Consider the following 23,468-nt stretch of genomic DNA (forward strand, 5'->3'; position numbering starts at 1 on the left):
CGTAGTAAGATGAATTCTCTGAGGTAGATCTATAATAAACAATAACATCCATTTCAAAAATAAACAATTAAAAAAAGGATGAATGTACAATTTTGCTGAACTGCATGCGACGTAGGAAAATGATTAATTAGCGCAATCGAAATCGACTCTGATCATTTCCAAATCGCTTAAATTACCCCCTTCGAAATCAATGCAGCCTGTGACTGTATTTCACAAATATAATTAACTCAAAAATACCTGCTTGAGTTGCTCGGAAGAGCAGAAATAAAAAATACTCGTTCTTCTCTTTTCAAATTATCTGTTCTCTCGCTCGGAGTTCTTATAAATCTGGACCAGCTTTGCATTTTCAATAATTTAGTCAGCAAAACTCAAAGGCTTTCTGGAGCTTCTGAAAAAGCTCAACTGGCTTGCTTTTAATGCATCGAAAAGACATCTGCACTAGTTTTCGAAGTTCGACAAGAAACGTCAATTTCTTTTTGATTAGCTAATCAATGAGCTGGCGAAGTCGGATAATCCGGCCTAATTTTCGAAACCAAAATCTGTCTAATCGTGCGTTATACACATCAACTGCAGTAAAACATGAACACCATTTCATTTGCTTCTTTGAAGAGAAGAAATGAAATCATTTTGATTTGAAAATATATATTTATAATAACAATAAAATAGAAATTTGAATCAGAAGATAAAATAGTTTTAGTGGTCGAGTGACATGAGAAGGGCGGTTCCTCGCTTGACCCAGTGATCGGATGTGTGTTCTCCTGAAAAAAAATGTTAGAAAGATAGAAATCTCTTCTAAGAAAAAAGAGTCATTATATAATAAATTTACTGACCTGCTTTGAGATCAACAGCAACAACAAAGCTTGTCGATCTGACAGGATAGTAGAAAGTCGGGCAAGCAAACATTCCCTTCGCCGATTTCTTCTTTGCCTCTGTTGGTTTGAAGTGAATGACTGGCACTGGAGTCGTGAGTTGCATGGGAGCGGCTTCGATGAGTTGTGCACCCTTCATGTCCCAGCCTGCTCCTTCCAGGTAGAGACCCTTCACGTAAACACCGTCAGCTGGTGGATTTACAATGTTCGACTCGTCGACGTTGAAGACGGTGAATTCCCAGGAGAGTGAGTCTACGGGAATAGCACTCTGACGGGCGCTGTATTGAAGAACAGCTGTGAGGAATCCAGTCGGGAAGGTGAAACCAGACAGCCAGAAGATGTGCGGCTGCTTAGCGGACTCGGCCCACTTGGCGAATTGCTCGATTCTTTGAACAAGGTCACGGGTCCACGCGGCGAGGGGTTTCTTCGAAGAGTAAGCAAACTCCCACATGGGCGGAACTCTCGTTTCGTAAATGCAAGTGAATGCTTCTTCGAGCTCAGAGCTCATCACCACCAAACCCTTGATCGCATTGTTTAGATCCCTGAGCGAAGATTTAATGATTCCCAGCAAGCTGTTGTATCGCTGGATTTCTTGCAACAAAACGACGTTCAAAGGAGATGGATCGTCCTTGAGAATCTTCTGCGTTCCCTCGTAGTCGATCATTTCCGGAAGCTGATTGAGAACGTTGTTCGCCAATTCCATCACCTTATCTTCTCGTGATTGACCTCCAGCGGCAGCTGCGACCTTAGGCTGAAGAGAAATGAGGGTTTCGAACAAGGTTCTTGCTTCAGTAATTTGAGAGGCAATATCTGCATTAGGATGCTGGCCGAAAGCTTCAGGGTGGTCGGTGTTAGGGAGCATGTTGATGTACTCGATGTAGGTGTTCAATGGGCCATCTTTGGGGATGACGTATTTGTCGAGAGCGGACAGCTTGAAGTAGTCTTTTTCGATCGCAGCATCTGTGAAATAGTCATAGATGTAGCTCTGCATGAGTCTTCGATCCCAATCGTCCGTAACGTGACCACCGTAGTTGACATCAGCGATCAAATATTTCAAAGCGTCCCATGGAGTGTTATCGTACTCATCCAGGTAGATAGATAAGAGATTTTCGGAGACTTCAAAGTCAGAATCGTTGAATCCGTAGATGATGTTCCAACCCAACATGAGGAACTTCTTTCTCTCTAGAAGAACAGAGTGGAAGAAGCAAAGAGCGAAGAGAAGCTTTTTGTACTTGGATTGAGCCTGGCATCGCTCGAATTGAGTCGGAGAGATGTTTTGATACAATCGCTTCATGTTCGCCTTGAGACCCTTTGGAGGCTCAGTAGTCATCTTGATACCACTCTGAAGAACGGCGATGGGGAATTCTTTATTCGGCGACGAAGAGAGCCAAAGCCGGAAATCAGGGTGAGGGTCTCCGTCAATGATCTGCTCGATAAGCTTGTCCATGGAAGGCATCCAGGAGAGGGACAAATGACAGTTAGCCAAGTAGACCCAGTTACCTTCTTTGACGCCTTCTTTGATCATTCTGGTGGCAATAGGCGCCTGACCTTGACCCAGTGAAAGCGCGTGGAATCTGTTCGACATTCCAGAGTTCTCAGCGAGGGACAGAAGAGAAGTAGTTGGATCGACTCCTGGAGAAAGGACAAAAATCAAAGGTGTCTTCGCGCTTGAATCAGCAAGAACAGCCTTCATATCAAGTACAGGCGGCTCCACGAATTTCGCTCCTAGATTGTTGATGATGAAGCTCATGGCACAGAAACTGACTCGATCGGGTCGAAGTGATCTAACAATGATCATTTTCTGTAGCTCGTTACACTGAGCGTCCCATTCACCAGGAATTTCGATGGTCTCTGGTGTTGCGCTTACATACCAAGTCTTCCAGTCACGTGGGTAATGCTCGAATGACGGCATAATTCCGTGGAAGTTCGTCAGTTTTTCGAGTTCTGTGATGTTATCCCACTGCTGTTCTGGGAGCCAGGAAGCACAAGGATTGTCCATTTGTCCCTCTCGATCGAGGACGATACCGCCTCGAAGGAAGAAGTTGTATTCTTCCATGTTGAGTTTTCCGGCGGCTTCCATGATCTTCGCGCACATTTGGAATGAGAACAGCATTTTGTGTTTTTCGAAAAGACCTCGACAGGTGTATCTGTAGACCGCGTAGGTATGGTACTCGTTCAAATTGTTGATTCTGTTTTCCACTTTCGGTGATTTTGGCGACTTGTCGATGGATAAGTTGAAGAGATTGATGTAGGCATCCAAAGAAAACTGGTACATAGGATCGATGGAGGACATATCGTTGAGAACAAAGAAGAGGATAGAGGCTCTCTTGGCACTTGGGCGATAGCCTTCTCGAGCAGCATCAATTTTAATCTCAGTCGCTTCCGCATCTTCGAGCTGCTGGGTGACTTCATTGGACGTAACTTTCGACTCTTGAAGAGTATCGACCAGTTGGACGTCATCAAGAAGAGAACCTTGAGCGTTGTTAAGGAGTCGGAGAATTTCGTCTTCAAGATCTTGAAGTTTTTGTTTTCCATGAGCAATGTTGACAACGAGCGAGTCCTTTTGCTCTTCCAGATCGGGACGTTCTTTTCGGACAACAGCACCAAGAAGCTGAGATTCTAAACCTTGCTCCTTGACAGCAAAGTTGATGATGCTGACTTTAGTTGAAATCTCGGGAGGATAGTGAGGGTTCGACAATTTCGTAGTGATGTAAAATCGGAAATCAGGATTCCACTCGATTTCTTTGTCACCGAGTTTGAGTACCAGTCGACCACCTTGCTTGGAATAGGCTTTTCCGAGAACAGGGCTGAGAGAAGGATCAAGCGTTTCTTGAATATTTTGCAGAAGAACAGGAGTACCGAATTGAATTGCGTTTTCAAGAGTTCGCAAGAAATCGCTTTGCTGCAAATCGATGATTTTCAGACCCTTCTTCGTTTCCATATTCTTGACCCACTTGATGGCTTGACCTTGAGGATCAACCATGAGAGGCCATCGTTTACCAGTTGTCACGATGACACCGTTTTCGGTACTGAAAGCGTCGGATGGAAGACCATTGAGATTCCAGTCTCGGACAGTGGTTGGCTTCGAGAGGAAATTAGCGAAAGAGAACTTTGGTGAGCAAGGGATGTTTCGTTCTTTGATCTGTTTGATCCAGATCTGCTCGACCATCTCGTCTCTGTAATTCGACAGGAACGGACCCATGTAAGACAAGAAAGCAGCCGCGATGAGGCAATCACCAGGAAGATAAGCAATAGATTCCTCCAATCTTTCTGCGGATGCAGTCCATCGAACCTTTTCGCCAGCAAGACCATCGACAAGCATACCAGCTCGGTGGAGTTTCTCCTCGGTGAGTTTTGCTTCTTTCTCGAGTCGCATCTTTTCGGCGAGTTTTTCTTCGTATTGCTTTTTGAGATTGTCCATCAAGTCATTGACGGCCTGGAGTTTAGCCTCGGCATCAGCAAGAATGGCTTGTTTCTCAGCTAAAAGAGTTGTAGCCTCGTTGAGTCTCTTTCGCTTTGGCTCGATGACTCGGAAGATTCGACCATAGACTTCCATGGCACGGACCCACATACAGAGAGATTTGGCGGCGCTAGAGACTTTACCGACGATGTCCGGTTGGAATTCGGAGTTGGCGCAGTATTGGCCGATTTTTTTGAGAGTTTTGTCACTCATGTTGTCCTTGTCGAAGTTGATCAGTTGCTGAATAAAATCACCTTGACCCAGATGACGTTTAGCTTCGGCCCAGCTGGGCTCAGCTTGTCGGAGAATCATGACAGCCTGAAGGACGGTATCGACCAGTGGTGGCGGCTTACTGTATGATTTGATTTCAGTGATATCCTTTTTGTTCAAACTTTCGAGGGCTTTGACGGCGGCTTCTAGAGCTGGCGTGGCTTCGTCCAAATCTCGCTGGGCGTTGTCTGCAATTGCTTTACATTTTATTTCCTCTTGAGAAATTTTTTCTCGCGTTGCGGAAACCTGTTTTTGCTGCTCGTCAGCTGATTTCTTTTGCTGGACCAAGGTGACGAGATACTCCTCACACTGCTTCTTGAATTCAGCGACTTTTACTTTCGCGATTTCAAGCTCTGCAGACATTTTCTCGACCTTGTCACGTGTGTCGTCAATTTTGAACAGACCATTTCTGAGCTTCTTGACTTGGGAGCCGATTTCTTCACGTTTTTCAGCAAGTAGAACTTTGTATCCGCTGACCAACTCGAGATAGTTGGTTGGTGTCACATAATTATGACGCTTTAGTTCTTCCAGCATTCTTTTTGATGCATTTGAAACGGATTTGTGCATAATCATAAACATAATTGCTGCTTCTTTTCGAATCTCATCGCCACCAAGATCAACTCCTTCAAGATATCGCTCGGCGACTTCCAAAAGAGCATCTTTAGGCCATTCAGTGAACCAGTCAATCGTTGTGCAGTTCACGAATGCTGGATACTGTCGGATTCGATTTCGGAAAGCATCACCGATCGGCGAAGCGCAAAGAATGACATGCAGGTTGTTTCTGACTCGTTCGATGAAGAACTTGAAAATCTCCTGCGAAGTTTCCGGAATTCCAGCTTTCTTCGCCTCAGGGCCTAGGGCGCCAACTACTTCCTCCATATCTTCAGGTCGGTAGAGATTTGGAACTTGGCCCGACGAGAGAATGTTGTTGATGTCTTCCATGAAGCTTTCCTCAACGACTTGAGTGTCGGTGAAAAGGAAACAGGTTGGCTTATTCTCAACACCAGCTTGGAAGTAAAGACGCTTGAGATCTTCGTGGAACTCATTTGATCGGTAATGTTTAGACACTTCGATCTGGAAAGTTTTGAATTCACAGATGTAGGCGGCTAGACGAGCGAGAGATTGTCGACCGGAACCACCAATACCGACGAGGAACATGTTTCCTCTTGGTTGGCGGATAACTCGAATTATTCTGCAGACATGCTCAATCGCATCGCGGAAAAGAACGATGTCCATAGAGACGACGCCGGGAGATAAATTGTAATCCTCGAGTTGTTCTTCCATGTACGCTTTCAGCTTTGAAATTTCTTCAAAATCTTCAAAAACGCCGTTCGGATTCATGAAATCACAGAAAACGGGCACCGTCTTGCTCGGACAGATGGCATGGAAAGTCGTGTCGAAGAGAGAACCAAGCTTTGTGTTGACAAGTTGATGGAACGCTTCGGAATCTTTTTCGTTATTGAGACGATCGGAGAAAACACGGTAGATCTCATGGATCCAGAGACGGATCATAGCTGTACTCGTGTCGTGGTAGTCTTTGTTCGCTCGAAGAAGACCTTGGAAGACTTTGGAGATATCTCGCAAGTTGAAAAGATAGTGGATTTTTGCTGGCGTTGGAAGGAATCGCTCGATGACAGATTGGTAAACTTCCAAGGTAGCCTTCGTGATGGTGAGTCCGATCGGCTTGACGGATTCGTCGAAGCTTTGGAGTTTTTGATTAATCATCGTTCCGAAGATTCGGGTGATCTGCTCATCAGATGGAAAGGTCATGTTGATGAGGTTGAATCGACTCTGGGTACGGTCGGAAATTTCTGATCTTCCACCACCGGGGTCCCATAGCGCCGAGAATGAACATTCCTCGAATTTCTCGCTGAACTTGCTTCTCTCGATCGTACCAGAAACTGTAATCCATCCATTGTCGCAACAATTCAAGGGGTGGCTGCGAGCCGAAAGTGTCTTTCGCGGGCATGTTCAAATCGTCAAGGAAGCAGATGAGGTTTTTACCGCCAACTGGGACGTAAACGCCTTTAGTTCGCTTTTCAACCTTGGCTTCAATGATGTCTTGGACATTGTTGGATGTTGTCTGGGCGGACATGTTGATCGTCAATTGATTGAAATCGGCGGAAACACTGTCGAGGACGGTTTCTGCAATCGACGTTTTTCCTGTACCAACTGGGCCAGTGAGGAGAACAGGGTTCTTATTCTTTAGGAGACTTGAGACAATCAGATTATATCGAACAGTATCGACAGTTGGAACAATGATCTTATAGAAAGGAGCAGAGGAAGAGTATCGCCATGATTTTTCAAGCTTTTCTTCAAAGTTCTGCCAAGTGTACTGTTTTCCATCAACCCAGTATTCGTAGATTGAGTCTTTGTTCGGGAAGGTTCCATCCAATTCTCGGAGGAAAGTGTCCACTTGCTTTCGACTTTCTTCTGTCAAACCAGCAGCTACTGACCAAATAAGTGAGAAAACGAACCAATACTGAAGCATCGTAGGGAAGTTCTCAGCATCGTTGACGTCGACGCCATTTTCTTGGTTGGCAAAAGTGTCGAAAAGACGAGTCAGGGATTGAATAGAGTTGACTTCGTTCACTTTGACGAGTTCCTTGCAGTTTCGGTGCTTGAATTCGAGAAGAGGGCCAATGTATTTTGTGCAAAGATCCGCTAGAATCGGCTGGAACTCTTTTGGTTTTGTGCTCAGCCAGGATTTCAAGAAAGGTTCGTATCCCAAGTCGGCGCTATCAAAGTAAACCATACCACATCGAGAAACTGTAGCTGGAGAGGCAACAGCGAGAGAGGATAATTCGAAGAGAAGAGAAACTTGCTCGGGCATCGAGATACGTTCACCATTAATCAGCGTGAGGACTTTATTGTCGTCCATGACAGAGTTCATAGATTCAATCCAAAGTGTGTCGACTGGACCGTCAAAGATCAGCCATTTTTGATCAGGTCGATCATCAGAACACGCTTTTCGCATGAGCGCGGAGAGGACACCATCAGCCCATTCATTTGTAGCCAAGTCAAATTCACCATAGAGCTCACCCAAGGACAGAGATTTGGGATTGATAGGGTACTCGATAACATTCTCGAAACCTTCTGCTCCAGTTTTCGACATGGAACTCAGCGCGTTTTGCAAGCATTTCCAAGTCGTTGTCTTTCCAGATTGAGTGGCACCGACAATCATAGTCGAGTGACGAGAATTCTTCGTTTCGTAAAGCTGGATGACCTTGCCAACGGCATTCGCAGAAACCTGCATGTTCATCTTTTTGAGCTCTTCCTCGATCTGGACCTTGAACTGGCCATAGTCGAGTGTTGGTAAATCGACACCGGGGAAGAGATCGTTTGTGATTGCATTGAAAAGTGGCAAATCTGTGGAGGTGAGTTTTGCTACGTTCATGTCTCTCATAGCGAGAAGGAGGACTTCATCGTCGTTCATCTTTGGATTCGCTCGTTTCTTTTTACCAGCGTACCGAAGAAGAGCGGCCATAGAACGCAAACCGAAATCGTAGTGATCTTGTTTCGAAAGCTGTTTGACGGCCAAGGAGTAGAGGACATCGACCTTCTTAGCAAGACCTCGAGCGTTGTCAAAACCTTCTCCAGTGAGAATAATATCCGCGATCAAAGCAGTATCAGGAACAACCATGGAAATAGGTCGGAACATTGACTTGAGATTGTCTGGCAATTCAGTTCGGCCAGCATAACCGGGGTTCATAGTGATGAAGATACCACAAGACCAGACCAAGTTGATCTCCCGACCTTCGAAAATAAATCGTTTCTGGCCAGCAGAGAGAGCTGATAGAATGGAGAGAATCTGCTGCGCAACGACAGACAGGACTTCAATGTTGATTCGATTAAACTCATCGAAGCATCCCCAGGCGCCAGTTTGCGAAAGACCTGAGTACATTCGACCCATGCTCTTGAAATCGAGACCTTCGGAACAGTTAATGACGATGACGTACATTCCAAGTGCTTTTCCAAGATCCTTTGTGGTTTCAGTTTTACCAGTACCGGCAGGACCTTTTGGCGATCCACCTCGATGAAGATGAAGCGCAGTTGTAAGTGTGATGTAACATCGATCAGTAAGTGGAGTGATAGCAAGTCGACCAGAGTTGCCGAGGTATTCGTAGCCGTACTGGAACTGAGTGTTGGTCTGTCGAACGATGCAATCATCGATCTTTCTGTCCCAGTAAAGACGAAGTTGCTGGAGCCAAGCGAAGGAGTTTTCATCGAAATCGCCCTTTTTGATGAGAAGTTCAATGACATCCCGAGCGTGCACTTCGATCGTGACCAGGGCAACGATCTTAGCTCGCTGATTCTTGTTCAAAGAACCTCGAACAGACTCGACGTATTTTTTGAGGAAGGCGATTTGTTTTTTCTTCACTGATTTCATTGGTTTTTTGTCCTGGCGTTCTTTAGCTTGCATGAGACCTTTTTCGACAGAAGTTGTCCACTGCATCTGAGATGCTGTGATTGTCATTTGACCAGGCCATTCTTTCACCCATTTTTCTCGCTTTGTAATCATTTTCTTCAAAGAAATCTTGCAGTTCTTGAGAATTTCTCGAAGAGTCCATCGCATAGTTCTCTCAACATCGCAAAGCCAGGCTTCGACTGGGCCTTCGAGAAGTACGGGTGATCCGAACGGCACAATTTCTCCTTCGGAAGATTCCATGCCAACAGCCTCGAGTTTGTTGATCGCTCCGGCGACTGGTTTCATTTGGAGGGCCTTGATGTTATCAAAGCACTTGTTCATATGAGGCTGAACCGCTGGTGGATTCTTAGACTGACCCAGAATCTCCAAAAGATCGTCATTGGACAAGAAGTAGAATCGTGGGAAGATCTGTCGTTTTGTTTCAAGATACATGTCAAGTGATTTCTGAATTTCCTCAAGTTTTGTATTCATCGCCGTGAGTTTTTCCAGAAGTCCTTCTTTGTGCGTTCCCCGTCGAGCGTTCTTATCGCCATTTAGAGTGGTCATAAGCGTCTTCCAATCAACATTAATTATGTCGAATTCAGCGGATTCCTTTGGCAGCTGCTTTCGAATATCTTCGCCAAGAAAGATGTTTTCCAAGTACATCCACTGTCGCTGGACTTGAAGGATCATTTCGATCGTTTCCATAATGTGAGACAGAGCTCGTTCCCAGTAATCAACAGTCTTTTCGAATGCTTTGACGAATCGAGAGGCTTTCATTGTCGCAAGAGTAACTTGGTTGTCTTCTAGCTGAGTGAAAATCTCATCAGGTGCTTTGAGAATAAAGTGTCCGCGATCTTTGTAGGGACCAACTTCCAGCTCAATGGTTGACCAAGCAGTTTCGAGATCAGCCAAAGCTTGCTCGATTGCCAATTCTTTGGAAGCAGCGCCTGAGACTTCCGAGACTTTATCGACGTGTTGATCGAGTTTGAGCTCGATGATCTTGTCGAGAGTAAAGTCGTCGGTTTCGTGGTCAAAGGGTGTACCAATGTCTTCCTTGATTTCAAGCCAATGTCGATCGCGCATGGCCGGATTTTTGAGATCAGTGACGAGAGGCATCGTTCGCTGGAATCGGACGATTGTGTCTTTTGTTGACTTGACGATAGTCCAGTTGTCCTTATCTTTAGCTTCCCGCTGTCGCTTTGAAATGTCTTTGAAGCAAACAGCGGCTTTTTGCTCGAGAGTATCGGGGACGATATCAGCAAACTTCGTGACTTTCCATTCGTTCCAAAGAGTATCCCAGTTCTCAGCAATTTTCCAGATCGTTTCAAGGAGTTGAAGCTCTTCTTCGAGTTCAGTGAGCTCTTTATTCTCACTTTGGTCGATTTTGAAGATCGAAAGACCTCTTCGAATGGATTTTTCTTTCTTGCGAAGGGTAGCGCAGTTTTCGAAGTACTGAGCGATAGCTGCAAGCGCGTCAGTTGGAGCGATATTGGCCCCAAACGGTCCTTCTCGGATGTACTCGTCGCGCGTATTCGCCACGGTCTTTTTGAATTCGTCGGCATTGGAGAGCAAGTTGCTCTTGAACTTATCCTTTGATTTTTTGATCATTTCCTCCGCTTCGTTAACAGAAGCCGCGTATTTATTGTATCCATCTTGCATCGTGTCGAGCAAGTCAAGTGTTTCTGTTGGTACTGTGACTTCATACTTTTCCAAAATCAGGAAATGCTCCCGGATGACGGGCAATTCGCGGTTCTTCTCTTCTAGAGACGCCTTGAGATCTTCCCAGAGTTCAATTCTGTCAGACAGTTGATCCAAATCTTCTGGTGGAGTAGTGACAGCGGCACCGTTTTCTTCCATGAAGTTCATGATAGAAGTAAGTCGCTTTGTAGCGCGGCGGGAGAGAAGACCCGTAAACTTATCCAGCCATTCTTGACAATGGCGCGAGATGGACAACTTGATTGGATTGGAATCGAGAAGCACGAAGTTAATCATAACGATCGCTTCTTCTTTCTGGACATTGTTCTGAGTTTCAGGGTATCGAGCAAGATCAGCGTCAAATGATGAAATGTCCTTGTTCATCGTATCGTATTTCTCGATGAAAGCATCTTTGTTGATGCTCCAGAATTCCATGTAGTTTTGATTCCACATTGTTGACCATTCCTTGACTTGATCGTTGTTTCGCTCGATGCCTTCCAAAATAAGCTTTCGCACTTTTTTCGTCTCCTCGTCATCGTCAATAACTTCCGCGATCGATCGAGTTTGCGGTGCATTTTTCGTCAAGATTTGGGGCAATCTACGGATTCCACGGAAAGCTGAGGTCAGTTTATACATCGTCGTGCTGATCACATCCTGAAGCTTTTCGAGGCGAGGGGAGAACTGTACTTCGTAAAAGTTTTTGTTCTTATGGCGCTTTTTGGTTGGATCAGGTTTCTTTTCTTCGAGAATAACGTTGATTCTGAAGAGAGGATTCGGTGCTGATTTTCCGTCGCCGTTGATCGCCTTGAAGATCTCGTGAAGACTGTATTTAACGTTGATTCTGTAAGCATCTTCCATGTACTGGTCGATTCTTTCCGTGTATTTGACCCAGTGCCTGTAAACATCGGCGTTGCCGGTCCAGTCCCGCTTGAACATGTTGTACTGGTTGCTCATCTCGTTCACAATATCCGAATAATAGAACTGCAGCCGCTTACTGACTTCATCTTTATGATCGAGCTGGTCTTCGTAAAAGTCCAGTTCTTCGTAAACCTCTTTGTTGTTGATTTTGACGAGAAGGTCTTCAGAAATGGCTCGACACTTTTTGGCGATTTGTTGATTTCCGCTCTTGTAGCCAGTGACGATCTGCATAACTTTCGATGCGTGTGCTCGGCAATCGGTAATGTAGTACTCTGATCCAGTTCCGTTGGACCAGTTGAGCTTGCTCAGACCTGGTTGGACCTTTTTGTCGAGTACTTTGATTCGTTCTTTGAAGAGGCCGATTTCGTCTTCGTCGAGATCCTGGATGATTCTATTATAATCGCGAACAACGAGGAGTACATTTTCTCTTAAGCTTCTCAACTCGTCTCTTCTCTGGTAAACATCAGCCGCGTAGTGGGGAATTTCGAACATCAAAATCTCCCAGAACTGAATCTCCGAGAACAATTTCAGCAAGTACGGGTCGAAATTCATGTCAAGGAGATTTTTCTGCAGCTCTGATCGCGCCATCAGTGGACTCTCAAGTTTTTTGTACGAATCACGATCGACCGTAATTGCCCACTCGTTGAAGACTTTACGGATAAATTCATCTAGCGCAGTCGTTAGCTGGTTATAGCTCGCCTTGATTTCTTCGCCAGAGCCAGTTTTGACCAACCATCTCGCATCGTCAATGACTTTGAATGATCTATCGATTCTGCGGCGAAGGAGGCGAGCTTGATAAGCTTGGCCAGCGTGCTGAGGCAAATCGTAAAACGCCTTGCTTGAGCGCTTCGACCAGAGCTCTTTCTTGACAGCATTCAGTTCTTCGCTGAGAATGAGCATTACATCTACGGTTTTCTTATCAATCGTACGTTTAATCGCCTCTCGACTTTTGAAGTGTCCAAAAACCTTGAGCAGCATAACTCCATCGTCCACCGACTTCACTGTATCGAACGCGGAGGTGATCAAATTCTGGACCATGACTTCCAACTCTTTTACGGCAGTTCGGAAACGCGTGAAAACTTCGTGCCAGGAGGTGTTCTTGACGTCGAGAATGGCGTTTTCTGCTTTCATCAAGTTGTGAAGATTCTTTCGGAAAGTTTCTTCAATTTCTAACAGGGATCTTGTGACTTCTGGGCCTCGCTGGCCACCAAGAACAGGCATTCGTGTCTTTTCGCCGTCTTCCCATCGAGCAAAATGAATCTGACAGTTGCAGACTTCGATCAAATCCTTGCATCGCTGGACAAAAGCGTCGATTTGCGCGAAAATCGAAGACTGATCTAGAACCCATCCCTGACTGGAGTACTTGTGCTGACTAAGCGCGGTTTTTCGATAGATTCTCTTCCACTTGTTGCAGCATTCGATGCATTCGATCAAATTGCGAATGGATGACTTGACTCGCCCGTCGAAAATCGCATCCAAACTGATGCTCTTGCAGCAGATGCGGATAATTTCGTTACTGAGTTTTCTGAAGAGGGAGGTGAGCCGCTCACGGGTGTTGTAGTGCGGCGAATTCGTCCAGATGATACGGATCATTCGGATTATTGTCGTAAGTTGAGCGGGAACATCTTTTGGGTGACTGATTCCAAGTTTTGTGCAGGGCTCTTTGAGCAACATCAGGAATTTCAAGTTAGACTGAGCTTGCGCGGAGCCATCTTTTCAATGGATAATAAAACTTCTATCGCTAAGTTTTAGCAGAAAATCTTTAAAATCCATTCCTTGAATAAGTTTCGATAATTTATCGAATTGATTGACGTAACTCAATTTCGCCACGGACAAAATCTTCTGGACTCGTTTCACGCCCTCCAAATCAAGTTGCTTCGAGAGTCCGGATAAATCTTTGCAGCGGTTATTCCAAAACTCGATTTCGTCCAGAGGACCGGCGTTTTCGTTAGTTTCTACTGCTTCTTGCGCACTAAGGACTTCCTTGATCTGTCGAGTCCACTGAATCATCGTGGCTTCCAGTCTTCCAACAAGTTCCTATAAAAAATTTGAGGATAAAGTGATCCATGGTGAAAATTTACCTTGTCTTTGATTGCTTCGTTATAATCAGCTGGGCATTTCTTTTCTTCCGGAATGTATAAGACTGTCTTTCCATCCATTTTATGTCTGACATCGGTAAGACTGGCCAAGAATCGGTGCATTCTAGCGCTGAAATCGTTTGATATCGTTTCTGGCAGAGATGTTGTTTCCAAGAAAATCGGTGCGTAGACACCATGCATTAATCTAAAAGAGAAAATGACTTTTTTGAAAATTTTTGAGAATTTTACCTGAGAAGTGATTCAACGGCAGATTGGCCGACAATAGATCCGGTCTGAACCTCCGTGTAGAAGTTTTCAAACGTCACCTCTGTTTCTGGCTTTTTGATCATGTAAATGAACTCGCGGCTGTCAAAGTTTGGTGGAACCCGATTGAGCATTTGAATCTCTTCATCTTTGTCGAGGAAAATGAGCATCAGCGGCTCTTCTCCTTTACAGTAATCTTCGACGGCTTTGGAATGCTGCTCTTCGGTCCATTTTTCGATGGGCCAGCCGGAAATTTCCACCGAGTTGCGGAAGATGTCCACAACATTCTCCGGCGGGGCTACCGAGAGCTCGATCTCGCTCATCTAAATCCCTTTTGTGAACTTCCGTTAATGCAAAACAACCCCAAAATAATTGAAAAGCCATAAAAATCTAAAAATTACCTTGTTTTCGCCGGTGCAAAATTAGAACTGACAAAATTCCGAAAAATGAAAAACAATCAGAGCTGTTCTAGAAACTCCTCCAGAACATTTTTCTCTATTTTCACTTACCGATAAGATCAGAAGCTCTTGATGCTGTAAAAATCTCTTTTAGCTGGTTGAAATAATGATCCCTGCTCTTTGCTTTTGTATGTGGACTGGGAGCGTTGCTTGGAAACGAAAATTTCTCTTTAGATGGGCATTTTTTCGAGATTGGAGCCACTTGAGGACGCTTTTTGATGTAAAATAGATTGAGAGGCCGGAAAGAATCCAGAAAAATGGATATTTTTCTTTTTTTCTTGACGGCCAACTCTCTAGATTCGAGTAACTCTCTAGATTCGCTGCCCGGCCTTCTTAAAACTCAGCAATTTATCTGTCACTCACTCACTTCGAGTCAATGTCAAAGAAAACCACGTTCACTTGAGATATATTTTTCACGATGACGGATCTCAAAGATCTATTGGAGAGAGAGTTTAGAGAATGTATACAGACAGAGCGAGAATACTGGCCCTTACTCGACAACCACATAAAAAAGATGGAGAGGGCTATGCGCGAGGGGAAACCCGCTACGGAAGAGGACATAAAAATGTTAAAATTTTTGCACAAAAAAGTGAGAAATACCGACACATACCGTGCTTGTTATCGGAAATTCGTACGAAAACGTCCATTAGTTGAAAGTTTAGAGGCGAAGACCTCCCCATCTTCATGCGGGTCACTACCCACGGATAACCCTCCTGGGCCGAGTCCCGGCGAGGAAACCCCGGCTTCATCTAATGCCTCAGTTGAGGTCGAGTCAAAAGGAGGAAACCCCCGAAAGCGGAAACGCTCTGGTGATCTAGAGGACCCAGAATGGATGCCCAACGCTGATGATGAGAGTAATCTCATGAACACAGCTAATATGAGTTCCGCAAGTTCCTCATCACCAAGCATCCAAGAAATTACACGACCGGCTGGAACAAGGTGTGTAATATACGCAACGATAGTCGAAAATAACGGGACAAAACGGACACACAAGGGAAACAATGTTAACTTGAACAGTGAAATCCTGCTCAATTGCGTATATTCCCAATGTGACGGACAACATTCTGCAAAGATACTGAAGCAAACGATGCTAGAAAGTTACTTACCAACTCCACGTGGTTCAAATCCCGAAGTAGACCCCCCATCTAGTGGCAGAAAACGCCTCAGACTGAATGACCACGAGGACGTATTCAATCGGAACAATTATAAAATTGTTTCATCAAGACCTCATACGGATGCATGCAATATGTACCATCAGGTAATGGTTTAAAATCGTAATTGTCGTTACGAAAAATTATTTTAAGGGAATTCCAGACCTGGAACCAGCGCTTGAACAAATCAGGAAACAATAAACTTCTTCATTTTAACAATTTACGCCAGACGAGAACGCTCTTCAAAAATTTAGTAGCGGGAAACCGTATCGCGAAATGTTAAACCATGCCATTGTCTTATGCTAAACTTCTACAAGTTGGTGTTCACCATGAAAATTGCCGAAAAATTATTGAAAATAAACTATTAATCAAACTGACTGTTGAATTTGCGTCAATATTCGCAGGGTTAGAGCAGGTCTTCTCTTAATTTATAAAATTGCAATAACTAGAACACGATTATCTCAATAAAAAAATATATTTTCAATGATCTGAATTAGACAAGTTCTTCAGCTATCCATTGACAGTTTTCGAAAAAGACTTGCTCCGCGCTCTTTCAGCGACTTTTTCCTCTTTTCTGCATCCATCACATCAAAAATCGAGTGCCTTTTTATAAAACTTTAAGTTCAAGAAATTACTACAAATCAATAATCAAGATTTCTTAAAATTTTCTCCCTTTTCGGTGTATAATTATCCAGAAAAGGTCTTTTTTCACCAATAAAGATAACCGTGATATTCTATTTTGAATCTTCATTAGAAGCTATACAGTCGATTACAGAGATTGTTGGTCATGAAATCTGTGAATTTGCGCGGAGGAGTCCCAGCGCAGCAGTTTTTGAAAGTTATTTTGGAAGATTTAGAAAATTTTACTTTTTGTCATCTGATTTGGTTTCTTTCTTCGTCGTTTCTGCATTTTTCTTGGACTCGATTTCCAGTGTTCGTATTTTTTCTTCAAGTTGACGATTTCGTTCGACGAGAGTCATCATTTCGTTGATTCCAAGGCGCGATTCTACGCGTTCTAGTCGTCGAATCAGGTCTTAAATGCAGGATTGAAGCGATTTTCGACTCAAATATTCGAAGAAACAACAGTAGTCTTTGCTCCTAGCGACGTTCTATTTACTGTCGATAGTACCATCATATATCCATCAATTTACCACAGGAACATTTTAAAAAATCAAGATAATTGTGTGTGCCTTTCATGGAATGCCGAGATTTATTGCATTTCTGTTTACCTTGGTCGGTTTTGACGCGAAGTTCGAGCTCAGCGATGCGATCCTGTAATGACGTGATTGTACTGAAAAAACGAGTTTAATAAATATTGAAATTGCAAAGTTTGAAGTTTGCATAGTTAGTTCCGTAAAATTTAAAAGAAAGCGTTTGTTTGAGAAGCTCTGAAAATTGTTATTTGTCAAAAGTAAGCCTTTCTCGCACCTGTGCAATTGCAAATAGTCCGTCTCCCCAAAATTTGAAACTATGGACACTTCGCTGGGACGATGCAGCTTCGAGGACGAGGCGCCGCCAATTGACAGGCCGAGTTTGAGGTCATCGGCGGTGACCTCCTTGTTTTCGTCAATTTTGGAGAGGTCAGCGGGGAACAACGAGTCTTTCTTTGGCTGAAGCGAGGAGGAACGCGAGTTGCGCTTTTTGCCCATTCCAGTGTTTTCGTGCTGCTTCATGATTTCCGCGATTTCGTTTTTTGTCAAGCTTCCATCTGAATTTTGAATCAGTATTTTATAAGATTTCGTGACGCAATAAATCTGTGCTCCCGACTACACGACATAAAAGTATGCACTTCAGTACAAACACAGCTGTCCTAGAGTACTTACGCTGATCTTGGGCGTATTTGGTGAGATAGGAAATGACTTCGTGGTTTCCTCTTTCTTCTGCCCAGTCGGCGGCCGTTTGTTTCCTGTAGTCCTTTAATTCAGGGTCTGCGCCACTTTTCAGCAGGAATTGAATTATCGAAAGCTTTCCCTCCGCCGCGGCGAGCATCAGCGGCGTGGCTGAATTATGAAATGAACTCAAGGAAGAAAGGGACCCTTGACAGATTCATTGAAGATCATTCTCGATCATTGAATCCTTCAAAAAATACCTTGATATCCATTTTGTGCGTTGACATCTGCATTGTGCGCTACTAAAAGTCTGATGGCTTCGAGATTTCCAGACTGGACACCAAGCATCAGAGGCGTGAAGCCGGCATCTGTTTTTGCTAGAATTATCGATAGAAAACGCGGTTGCTAACACAAACTAACCATCTACTGAGGCATTGTAATCAATCAGAGTCTTCATCATTTTGACTTATTTGAAGATGACAATGGCAATTGAAAAGTACAGTACAAGACTCAAAAATTCAGACAAGTCAATAAAAGAAGATGCCATTTGCCACCTGACCTTTATTTTCTTCTGTGGCTCTATGCAGCGCCGTCCACCCATTCGGAAGTCTTTCATCGATATCAACATTTCCTTGAAGTTTATTGTTAAGAATAATTTCACAGTGCTGCATAAAATTCTCTGGGGTGGGCTAATTTGCGGCAGCGTAAAACTTTTGCAGCCCGTGAAATTTCGACTAATAAAATTCATTAGGGAATCATGTTCACAGCTGGGCCACATTTCAATTTGCATCAACGAGTTACCCTTATCATTTTCCTCTGGCTTGGAGAGACGCCTTAGTTCTCTTGAAAAACGCTTCATTTTTGGACGAAAGATTTGGCGAAAATACGCTGAGCGCTCATAATTTTGGCCAAATACCATTCAAGCTGAGGTTTTACTCATTAAGTGAGAGCAAATTTGAGCATCGTTTGAGGTCCCCTAATTCTGCAGTTATTTCGCCTTACATTTCAATATTTTTTTTTTGGAAAAATCATTTCTTGAAATCAAGGAAGAGAAAAAAAATCGAAAAACCCAAATCAAATTTACCTTGGTCAAGAAAGCTCTTCAATTTCGTTATCTTTCCGCTTGAAACATATCTTTGCAAATCTTGTGACATTGCCTCGGGCGAGTGTGTTCGACTGTGCTCTGATACAAGGATAACCTCTGATTAGCGTCTTTTATCGCCTTTTCTTTTTACAGTTCTATGCTGTCAGGTTTAGGTACTTATCAAATTTTCTCTCTTTTTAGTGATATGATCACGTAACTTAGTTATGTGGTGCTAGGACTGAGATTAGGCACATCACCACTAGCGCAAGTTCTCTGTTTGGACAAATGTTAAAGTCTATTTGTCGAAAGTCGAAAATTTTTTTGTAAAGTAAAAATTTTGCCATTTTTCTTTTTCTTGGGCTACCCTGGCGTAAACATCATCGTAGTCGGTCTTCTTCAGCAAGAAATCGATGATGTGCTCCAATTTTGAGCTTGAATTAAAAAGTTTGAATAATCAAGTTTCTAGTAAAAAAAGGACCGATCACAGTCTTATAGACTCTATAATATAGAGTTTGTAATTCAGACTCTTGTAATTCAGTCGCTTCTCATGAGATTTTTGACTAGGTAATCGGCGCAGCTAATATGGCTCAAGAAGATATACAAGCCAGAGCCAATTTAGACAATCTTAGACCTATAAGTTATAGACCTATTATAGGCTATAACGTCAATTTCTAGCACACAAGCTTAGGTAGGGTCTCTTAAAATACCTCATAGAAAGAGCCCTACGGCTAGAATTAGGCTCAAACTGCTAGGTTTCTTCGTTTGAATCTCGTTTTAAAACTTGATAAATTCTAGGACGGCTTCTTACAGTAAAATTCCTGTGTGACTGGAAATGAGCCAAATGAGCTTAAAACGTGCTCAGATGCTTGATCTTGTCCTATCGGTACAGTTTATGAGGACTCCTGTCATTTGCTCGAAGTAGAAAAATGGTACTCAGACGTCTTTTTATAAGTTCAAACGGAGAAGGGCCCTTTCGCATGGTCGCGTAATCACTTTTTGCTGCGCGTTACTGTGGCGTCGGATCAGTGTTAAAATCTTCCGATCGAATATGTTTACTAGTTCCGCAACAGTGAGAATTTCGAACTACAGAGCGATTTTTGAACTACAGTAGAATCTAAGCTTTGATTCAATCTTTTGAATGTCTTTTAACTGACTGTATTTTCACAATCGAAATTCACGTATAAAAGACTGTTGGTTTACTGAATAATAGATCACCATTAGGATGGCTCACTTTTCGGGAAGGTCTTCCGATTACGTTCTATCGTTGTCAGGTGGAATGTTTCTACCCATACAACATATGAAAAATAAATTGATGAATTTTAACTATTTCTTAATTTTCTACTTTCCCCTGCTTGAGAAGATAGATTTCCGCCAGGAGGGCGCCATAAGTATTCAGAACCTGGGCAGTACTTATTTGCATCTGTCGATTTTCAACGACGAAATTGACGAATTCTCGATTTGGACACTCGGCAAACAACCCCACTCAGAGGGAGATGAAAGATGCTCGCCGCGCTTCGACTTCCACTTGGCTTAAATTCTTTAAATACTTTATCCCGAGGAATTTGTGTGCTCAAATTTTTCTTCGCTGATATTTTCAACAACTTCTTATGAAGAATCCTGGGAGGGTCAGTGAAAATAAACCGTATCTAGCTGAATTACTGACCATAAGACAAAGTAAATGCTCAAACGTCTTCAAGGTCTGTCCTCCCAGAAAACATAACGACCGATTTCCGAAAGAGAATATCACCTCGCAAAAAAGTTAACCGCGCAGGTGCTCGCCTCCATTAGCAACTTCCTATTTTTTCTGTTTTAACGCTCGGCTGAAATTTTAAAACGGAAGCAGGCGCTGCGCTGCTATTTGCCCTGCTTGCGATCCGAGCTTCAGGATTTTGTCAATTTATTCTCTGTCGTCAATTTTGGTAAAAAATGCACAGCTGGAGATGAAATTATAGCGTGTTCGTTTCGTTTCGAACGGATTGGAGAATCATCTCGGCTTGTGAATATGCTTGAAGCATGTGGGTAAGTTCTTCTCTAAATGGAACTGTTTATTACTGATATCGACAATTTTGGTATTTCTGCAATTGATTTTTACTTATACGAAAAACTGAGTTTACCGTTGCTGCGCAATAAATTCCGATTCCGCCAGCAGCTCTTTCATGTTCCTCTCACTTCCACTTTCGGTCTTGTAAATAGTCGTCACGAGGAATCCTTGCAGCGAATCTTTGACAGCGTTGACGATGAAATTCATGATCACCTTGGGCACGTGATCTTGAATGCTTTTTCTGACAATGTTGAAGTAGCACTGGATCAAGAACTCGACAATTGCGCATTCTCGTTTTTCCGTTGCTTGCTAGTCAAAAGATAAGACACTTTCAAGTGGAATAACTGTACTTCTGAGTCGCCTGTCATTTTGCTGATGGCAGACTTTTTGGCTCCAAGGAAGTCCGGATGCTTGCAGTTAATGTAGGACACCTCGTTTTTGATGAAATTCGAAATAAATTCTTTTGCCGGCGCTGTCCTCATTTCGATCTGAAAGTCAGGAAAGTTCTTGACGCTGTCATAAGAAAAGTTACGCTAGAAATCACGGCATCGCGGAGCTTGTTTGAAAGTCGTGGGAATCGCTGGTACTCCGCTGACAGCGCGTCTAAAAATGACCATTTACGACCACTTGAGTTCGAGTGCTTGTATCAATGATTTCCCTCATCGAATGCTCTGTACGTTACATGCAATATGTCACTTACCATTTATAATTCTTTTCAGCTCCTCTTGTACGAGTTCGATGCAGCGGATGCTTGGTTCCTCAAGTCGGAGAATTTGCTTTTTCACGAGAGTACAAAAGCTCCGGTCGGGCATGAAAACGGCTGAGCTGGTTCCGGAGGAGTTTCTGATTGATGTCAGAATTTCAACCGGCGCTTTTTTGGATAGGAGATAATTGTACGGTCCGGATTGCCAATTGTCTATTAGCAATAGATAAGACAAGCCATTACCATTATCATTTTTTCAACACTATCCTATTCCGTCAAGAGGATTAACCTGCGCGAGAGCGTTTCCGAAAGTATCGTGAAAGATGAAGTTAATTCTTGCCCCACCAGCCAACTCGTCAGTCGTGAAATAACCCGCACCGTCGATGATATCGCTTCAGACGAGTTTACTTTGCATTTTAACGATTCAAAAACTACAGGTCATCGAGCTGTCAAATTGTGGCTGACCATGTTGCGGCTTGATCGCAAATAGAACGTAATTTTCAAAAGCGAGCGAAATTAAACTCCTGCCTGTAGTCATTGGCGAATTTTGTTAGAAGAGACAGTAGCGTGCCTTTTAAGAGATTCCGATTTTCTCTTCCTTGATTTCAATTCAATGGTGCAGAATCTCCAAACTTCCTGAAAAGTCTTTTACCGGCTCGCCATAGGCCGCCAATTGCGATTGAAACTGCCTCCTCAACAATGAAATTTTCATCGTTAATTCCGGCAACGTTGCACGGATATGCTCCACTAAAAGTTTTGACAAGCTCCTTCGAAGATAGGCACTTCCAGATCGCGCAGCGACAGAGGGATATTTTGAGCGGAAGAACTTTTTCTCCTTTTCGAGTGCTTCTCTGATCGTTGTTTTCTTGTTCAAATCGGCCTAAATAACCATTGTCATCCACTTCTTTACCCTATCTTACCTGGGATCTGCACATAATACCCACGATTCCCAATTTAACGGGAAGAACTCTTCCCGAAATCACATCCATCGCATCTGTTCCTCTATCTGAAACGCTCTTGGAATCGCAGCAATATATAGTTATTAGTACCCATCAAATCAATTTTAGTCAAAACAGCGAGTGTTCGTTTTCCGAGTGGATCAACCTTTCTTGCCAATTTAATTGCCTCAGACGTGGCGAAATCAACATTAGCAGCAGTTACGGCTAAGATAAGGGTGTTTGGACGTTTGATGTACTTCGTGACCATTGCAACGATTTGATCTTCTATGTCTTCAGGTTGATCACCAACAGGAACTCTAAAAGAATAGCTTAGTTTGAATTCGCTGGCCAAATTTTCAGAAAACCTTGTTATTCCTGGCAAATCAATCAGCGTAAGTGAAACCACATGCGGCGAAAAGACTCTTAGACCAATTTGCGTATCACAAATGTTCTTATTATTTCCACAAAGTCTCTCCGTCTCCCGGACGATTTCAAGTCCAACTTCGTTCCAATCAGTAAAAACCTTGTCAGGCAAATGAGCAAAAACCGCCCATTCTTCGTAAACTCGCCCTTCAACTTGCTTTTTGAATAGTTTCGCAATTGTGTTGTTATCAAATCTAAAGCTGCCTTTCTAAGGGTTACTATTTCCTGCGTCCTGTCGACTTTTATCAAATCCAATTTCAGCGGGCGGCGGGTGCAGACTCCTGAGTTACGAGGAATAAAATCTCGTCCAACGATATTTTCGAGAACCGACGATTTTCCCGAGCTTTGTGAGCCGATCGCGACGATTTGAGGGAGAGAAATTACATCCCCGCTAAAATGGAAGTAAATTTAAAATTAACGATTTCAAGAAAAAACCTTCCAACTGTCTCCAAAACGTCGTCAATGCGACTCATCATTCTAATTAGGACATCCATCTCGTCCCCTTCTATAATTTCGTGCGTTTTTTGCTTTTCTCTTAGTAGCGAGCGCAACATCCGCTCTGGTCGATTTTTCGCGTTTACGAAAACTTGACTTCCTATTTTTGATTGATTCGCTCATTTTTGCATGTTTTCTGTGGTTCTATAGAACAAATTCTTGAGTAAGATATTTCGGCACGTTTCTAGCTCGACGTTGAAAAATCAGAACCCGCGGTTTTGTTCGAAAATTAACACTTTTTCAACCCTCTAAATGACTATTATTACCACAACTGCTTTCTCAGAGAAAATCACACTCGATTCTTTCTTTAGACCTTTTTAATTGCTAGATATTATCATTTACAAATTCAATCTTCCATGTTTCGCAGTAAAAGGATGAAAA

At 43.3% G+C, this 23,468-nt stretch overlaps 4 protein-coding genes across 4 annotated transcripts; 1 reads left to right on the forward strand and 3 right to left on the reverse strand.

Annotated features, from left to right (window-relative positions):
- Positions 1-684: 684 nt before the first annotated feature.
- Positions 685-14,288, reverse strand: LOC145703605 (dynein axonemal heavy chain 2-like). Its single transcript, XM_081780987.1, is given in 5 exon segments — positions 685-758; positions 831-6,430; positions 6,432-13,660; positions 13,705-13,906; positions 13,951-14,288. Coding segments are annotated over 5 exon segments (13,434 nt in total). The 3' UTR covers positions 685-693.
- Positions 14,289-14,889: 601 nt separating this feature from the next.
- LOC145705039 (uncharacterized) lies at positions 14,890-15,864 on the forward strand. Its single transcript, XM_081782487.1, has 2 exons — positions 14,890-15,681; positions 15,728-15,864. Exons 1-2 carry the CDS (start codon positions 14,938-14,940, stop codon positions 15,773-15,775), a joined length of 792 nt encoding a protein of 263 aa, XP_081638613.1. The 5' UTR covers positions 14,890-14,937; the 3' UTR covers positions 15,776-15,864.
- A 172-nt stretch (positions 15,865-16,036) lies between these two features.
- LOC145702793 (uncharacterized) lies at positions 16,037-19,314 on the reverse strand. Its single transcript, XM_081780061.1, has 11 exons — positions 19,195-19,314; positions 18,857-18,918; positions 18,488-18,586; positions 17,963-18,034; positions 17,824-17,868; positions 17,664-17,780; positions 17,398-17,574; positions 17,003-17,282; positions 16,804-16,865; positions 16,442-16,607; positions 16,037-16,177 (listed from the first exon to the last, which is right to left on the reverse strand). Exons 1-11 carry the CDS (start codon positions 19,197-19,199, stop codon positions 16,081-16,083), a joined length of 1,182 nt encoding a protein of 393 aa, XP_081636187.1. The 5' UTR covers positions 19,200-19,314; the 3' UTR covers positions 16,037-16,080.
- Positions 19,315-20,396: 1,082 nt separating this feature from the next.
- On the reverse strand, positions 20,397-22,726 carry LOC145701900 (dynamin-1-like protein). The gene is made up of 9 exons (XM_081779113.1): positions 22,535-22,726; positions 22,281-22,486; positions 22,152-22,237; positions 21,865-22,111; positions 21,229-21,444; positions 21,061-21,131; positions 20,879-21,016; positions 20,602-20,837; positions 20,397-20,518 (listed from the first exon to the last, which is right to left on the reverse strand). The coding sequence occupies exons 2-9, from the start codon at positions 22,435-22,437 to the stop codon at positions 20,434-20,436; spliced, it is 1,236 nt and encodes a 411-aa protein (XP_081635239.1). The 5' UTR covers positions 22,438-22,486; positions 22,535-22,726; the 3' UTR covers positions 20,397-20,433.
- Between the last annotated feature and the right edge of the window lie 742 nt (positions 22,727-23,468).

The sequence above is a fragment of the Oikopleura dioica genome, chromosome PAR (assembly GCF_907165135.1).
Source record: "Oikopleura dioica chromosome PAR, OKI2018_I68_1.0, whole genome shotgun sequence".
In the NCBI taxonomy this organism is placed as follows: domain Eukaryota; kingdom Metazoa; phylum Chordata; class Appendicularia; order Copelata; family Oikopleuridae; genus Oikopleura; species Oikopleura dioica.

Coding starts and splice junctions, on each gene's coding strand:
- LOC145701900 (XM_081779113.1), bottom strand. CDS start 22,437: ATGGTCACGAAGTACATCAAACGTCCAAACACCCTTATCTTAGCCGTA. Junction 22,112..22,151: donor GTATTATGTGCAGATCCCAG/GTAAGATAGGGT, acceptor ATGGTTATTTAG/GCCGATTTGAACAAGAAAAC. Junction 21,132..21,228: donor GCTGAAAAGAATTATAAATG/GTAAGTGACATA, acceptor GGTCATTTTTAG/ACGCGCTGTCAGCGGAGTAC.
- LOC145702793 (XM_081780061.1), bottom strand. Junction 18,587..18,856: donor CGACTACGATGATGTTTACG/CCAGGGTAGCCC, acceptor TCCTTGTATCAG/AGCACAGTCGAACACACTCG. Junction 18,035..18,487: donor GAAGAGCTTTCTTGACCAAG/GTAAATTTGATT, acceptor ATAAACTTCAAG/GAAATGTTGATATCGATGAA.
- LOC145705039 (XM_081782487.1), top strand. CDS start 14,938: ATGGAGAGGGCTATGCGCGAGGGGAAACCCGCTACGGAAGAGGACATA. Junction 15,682..15,727: donor CATGCAATATGTACCATCAG/GTAATGGTTTAA, acceptor AATTATTTTAAG/GGAATTCCAGACCTGGAACC.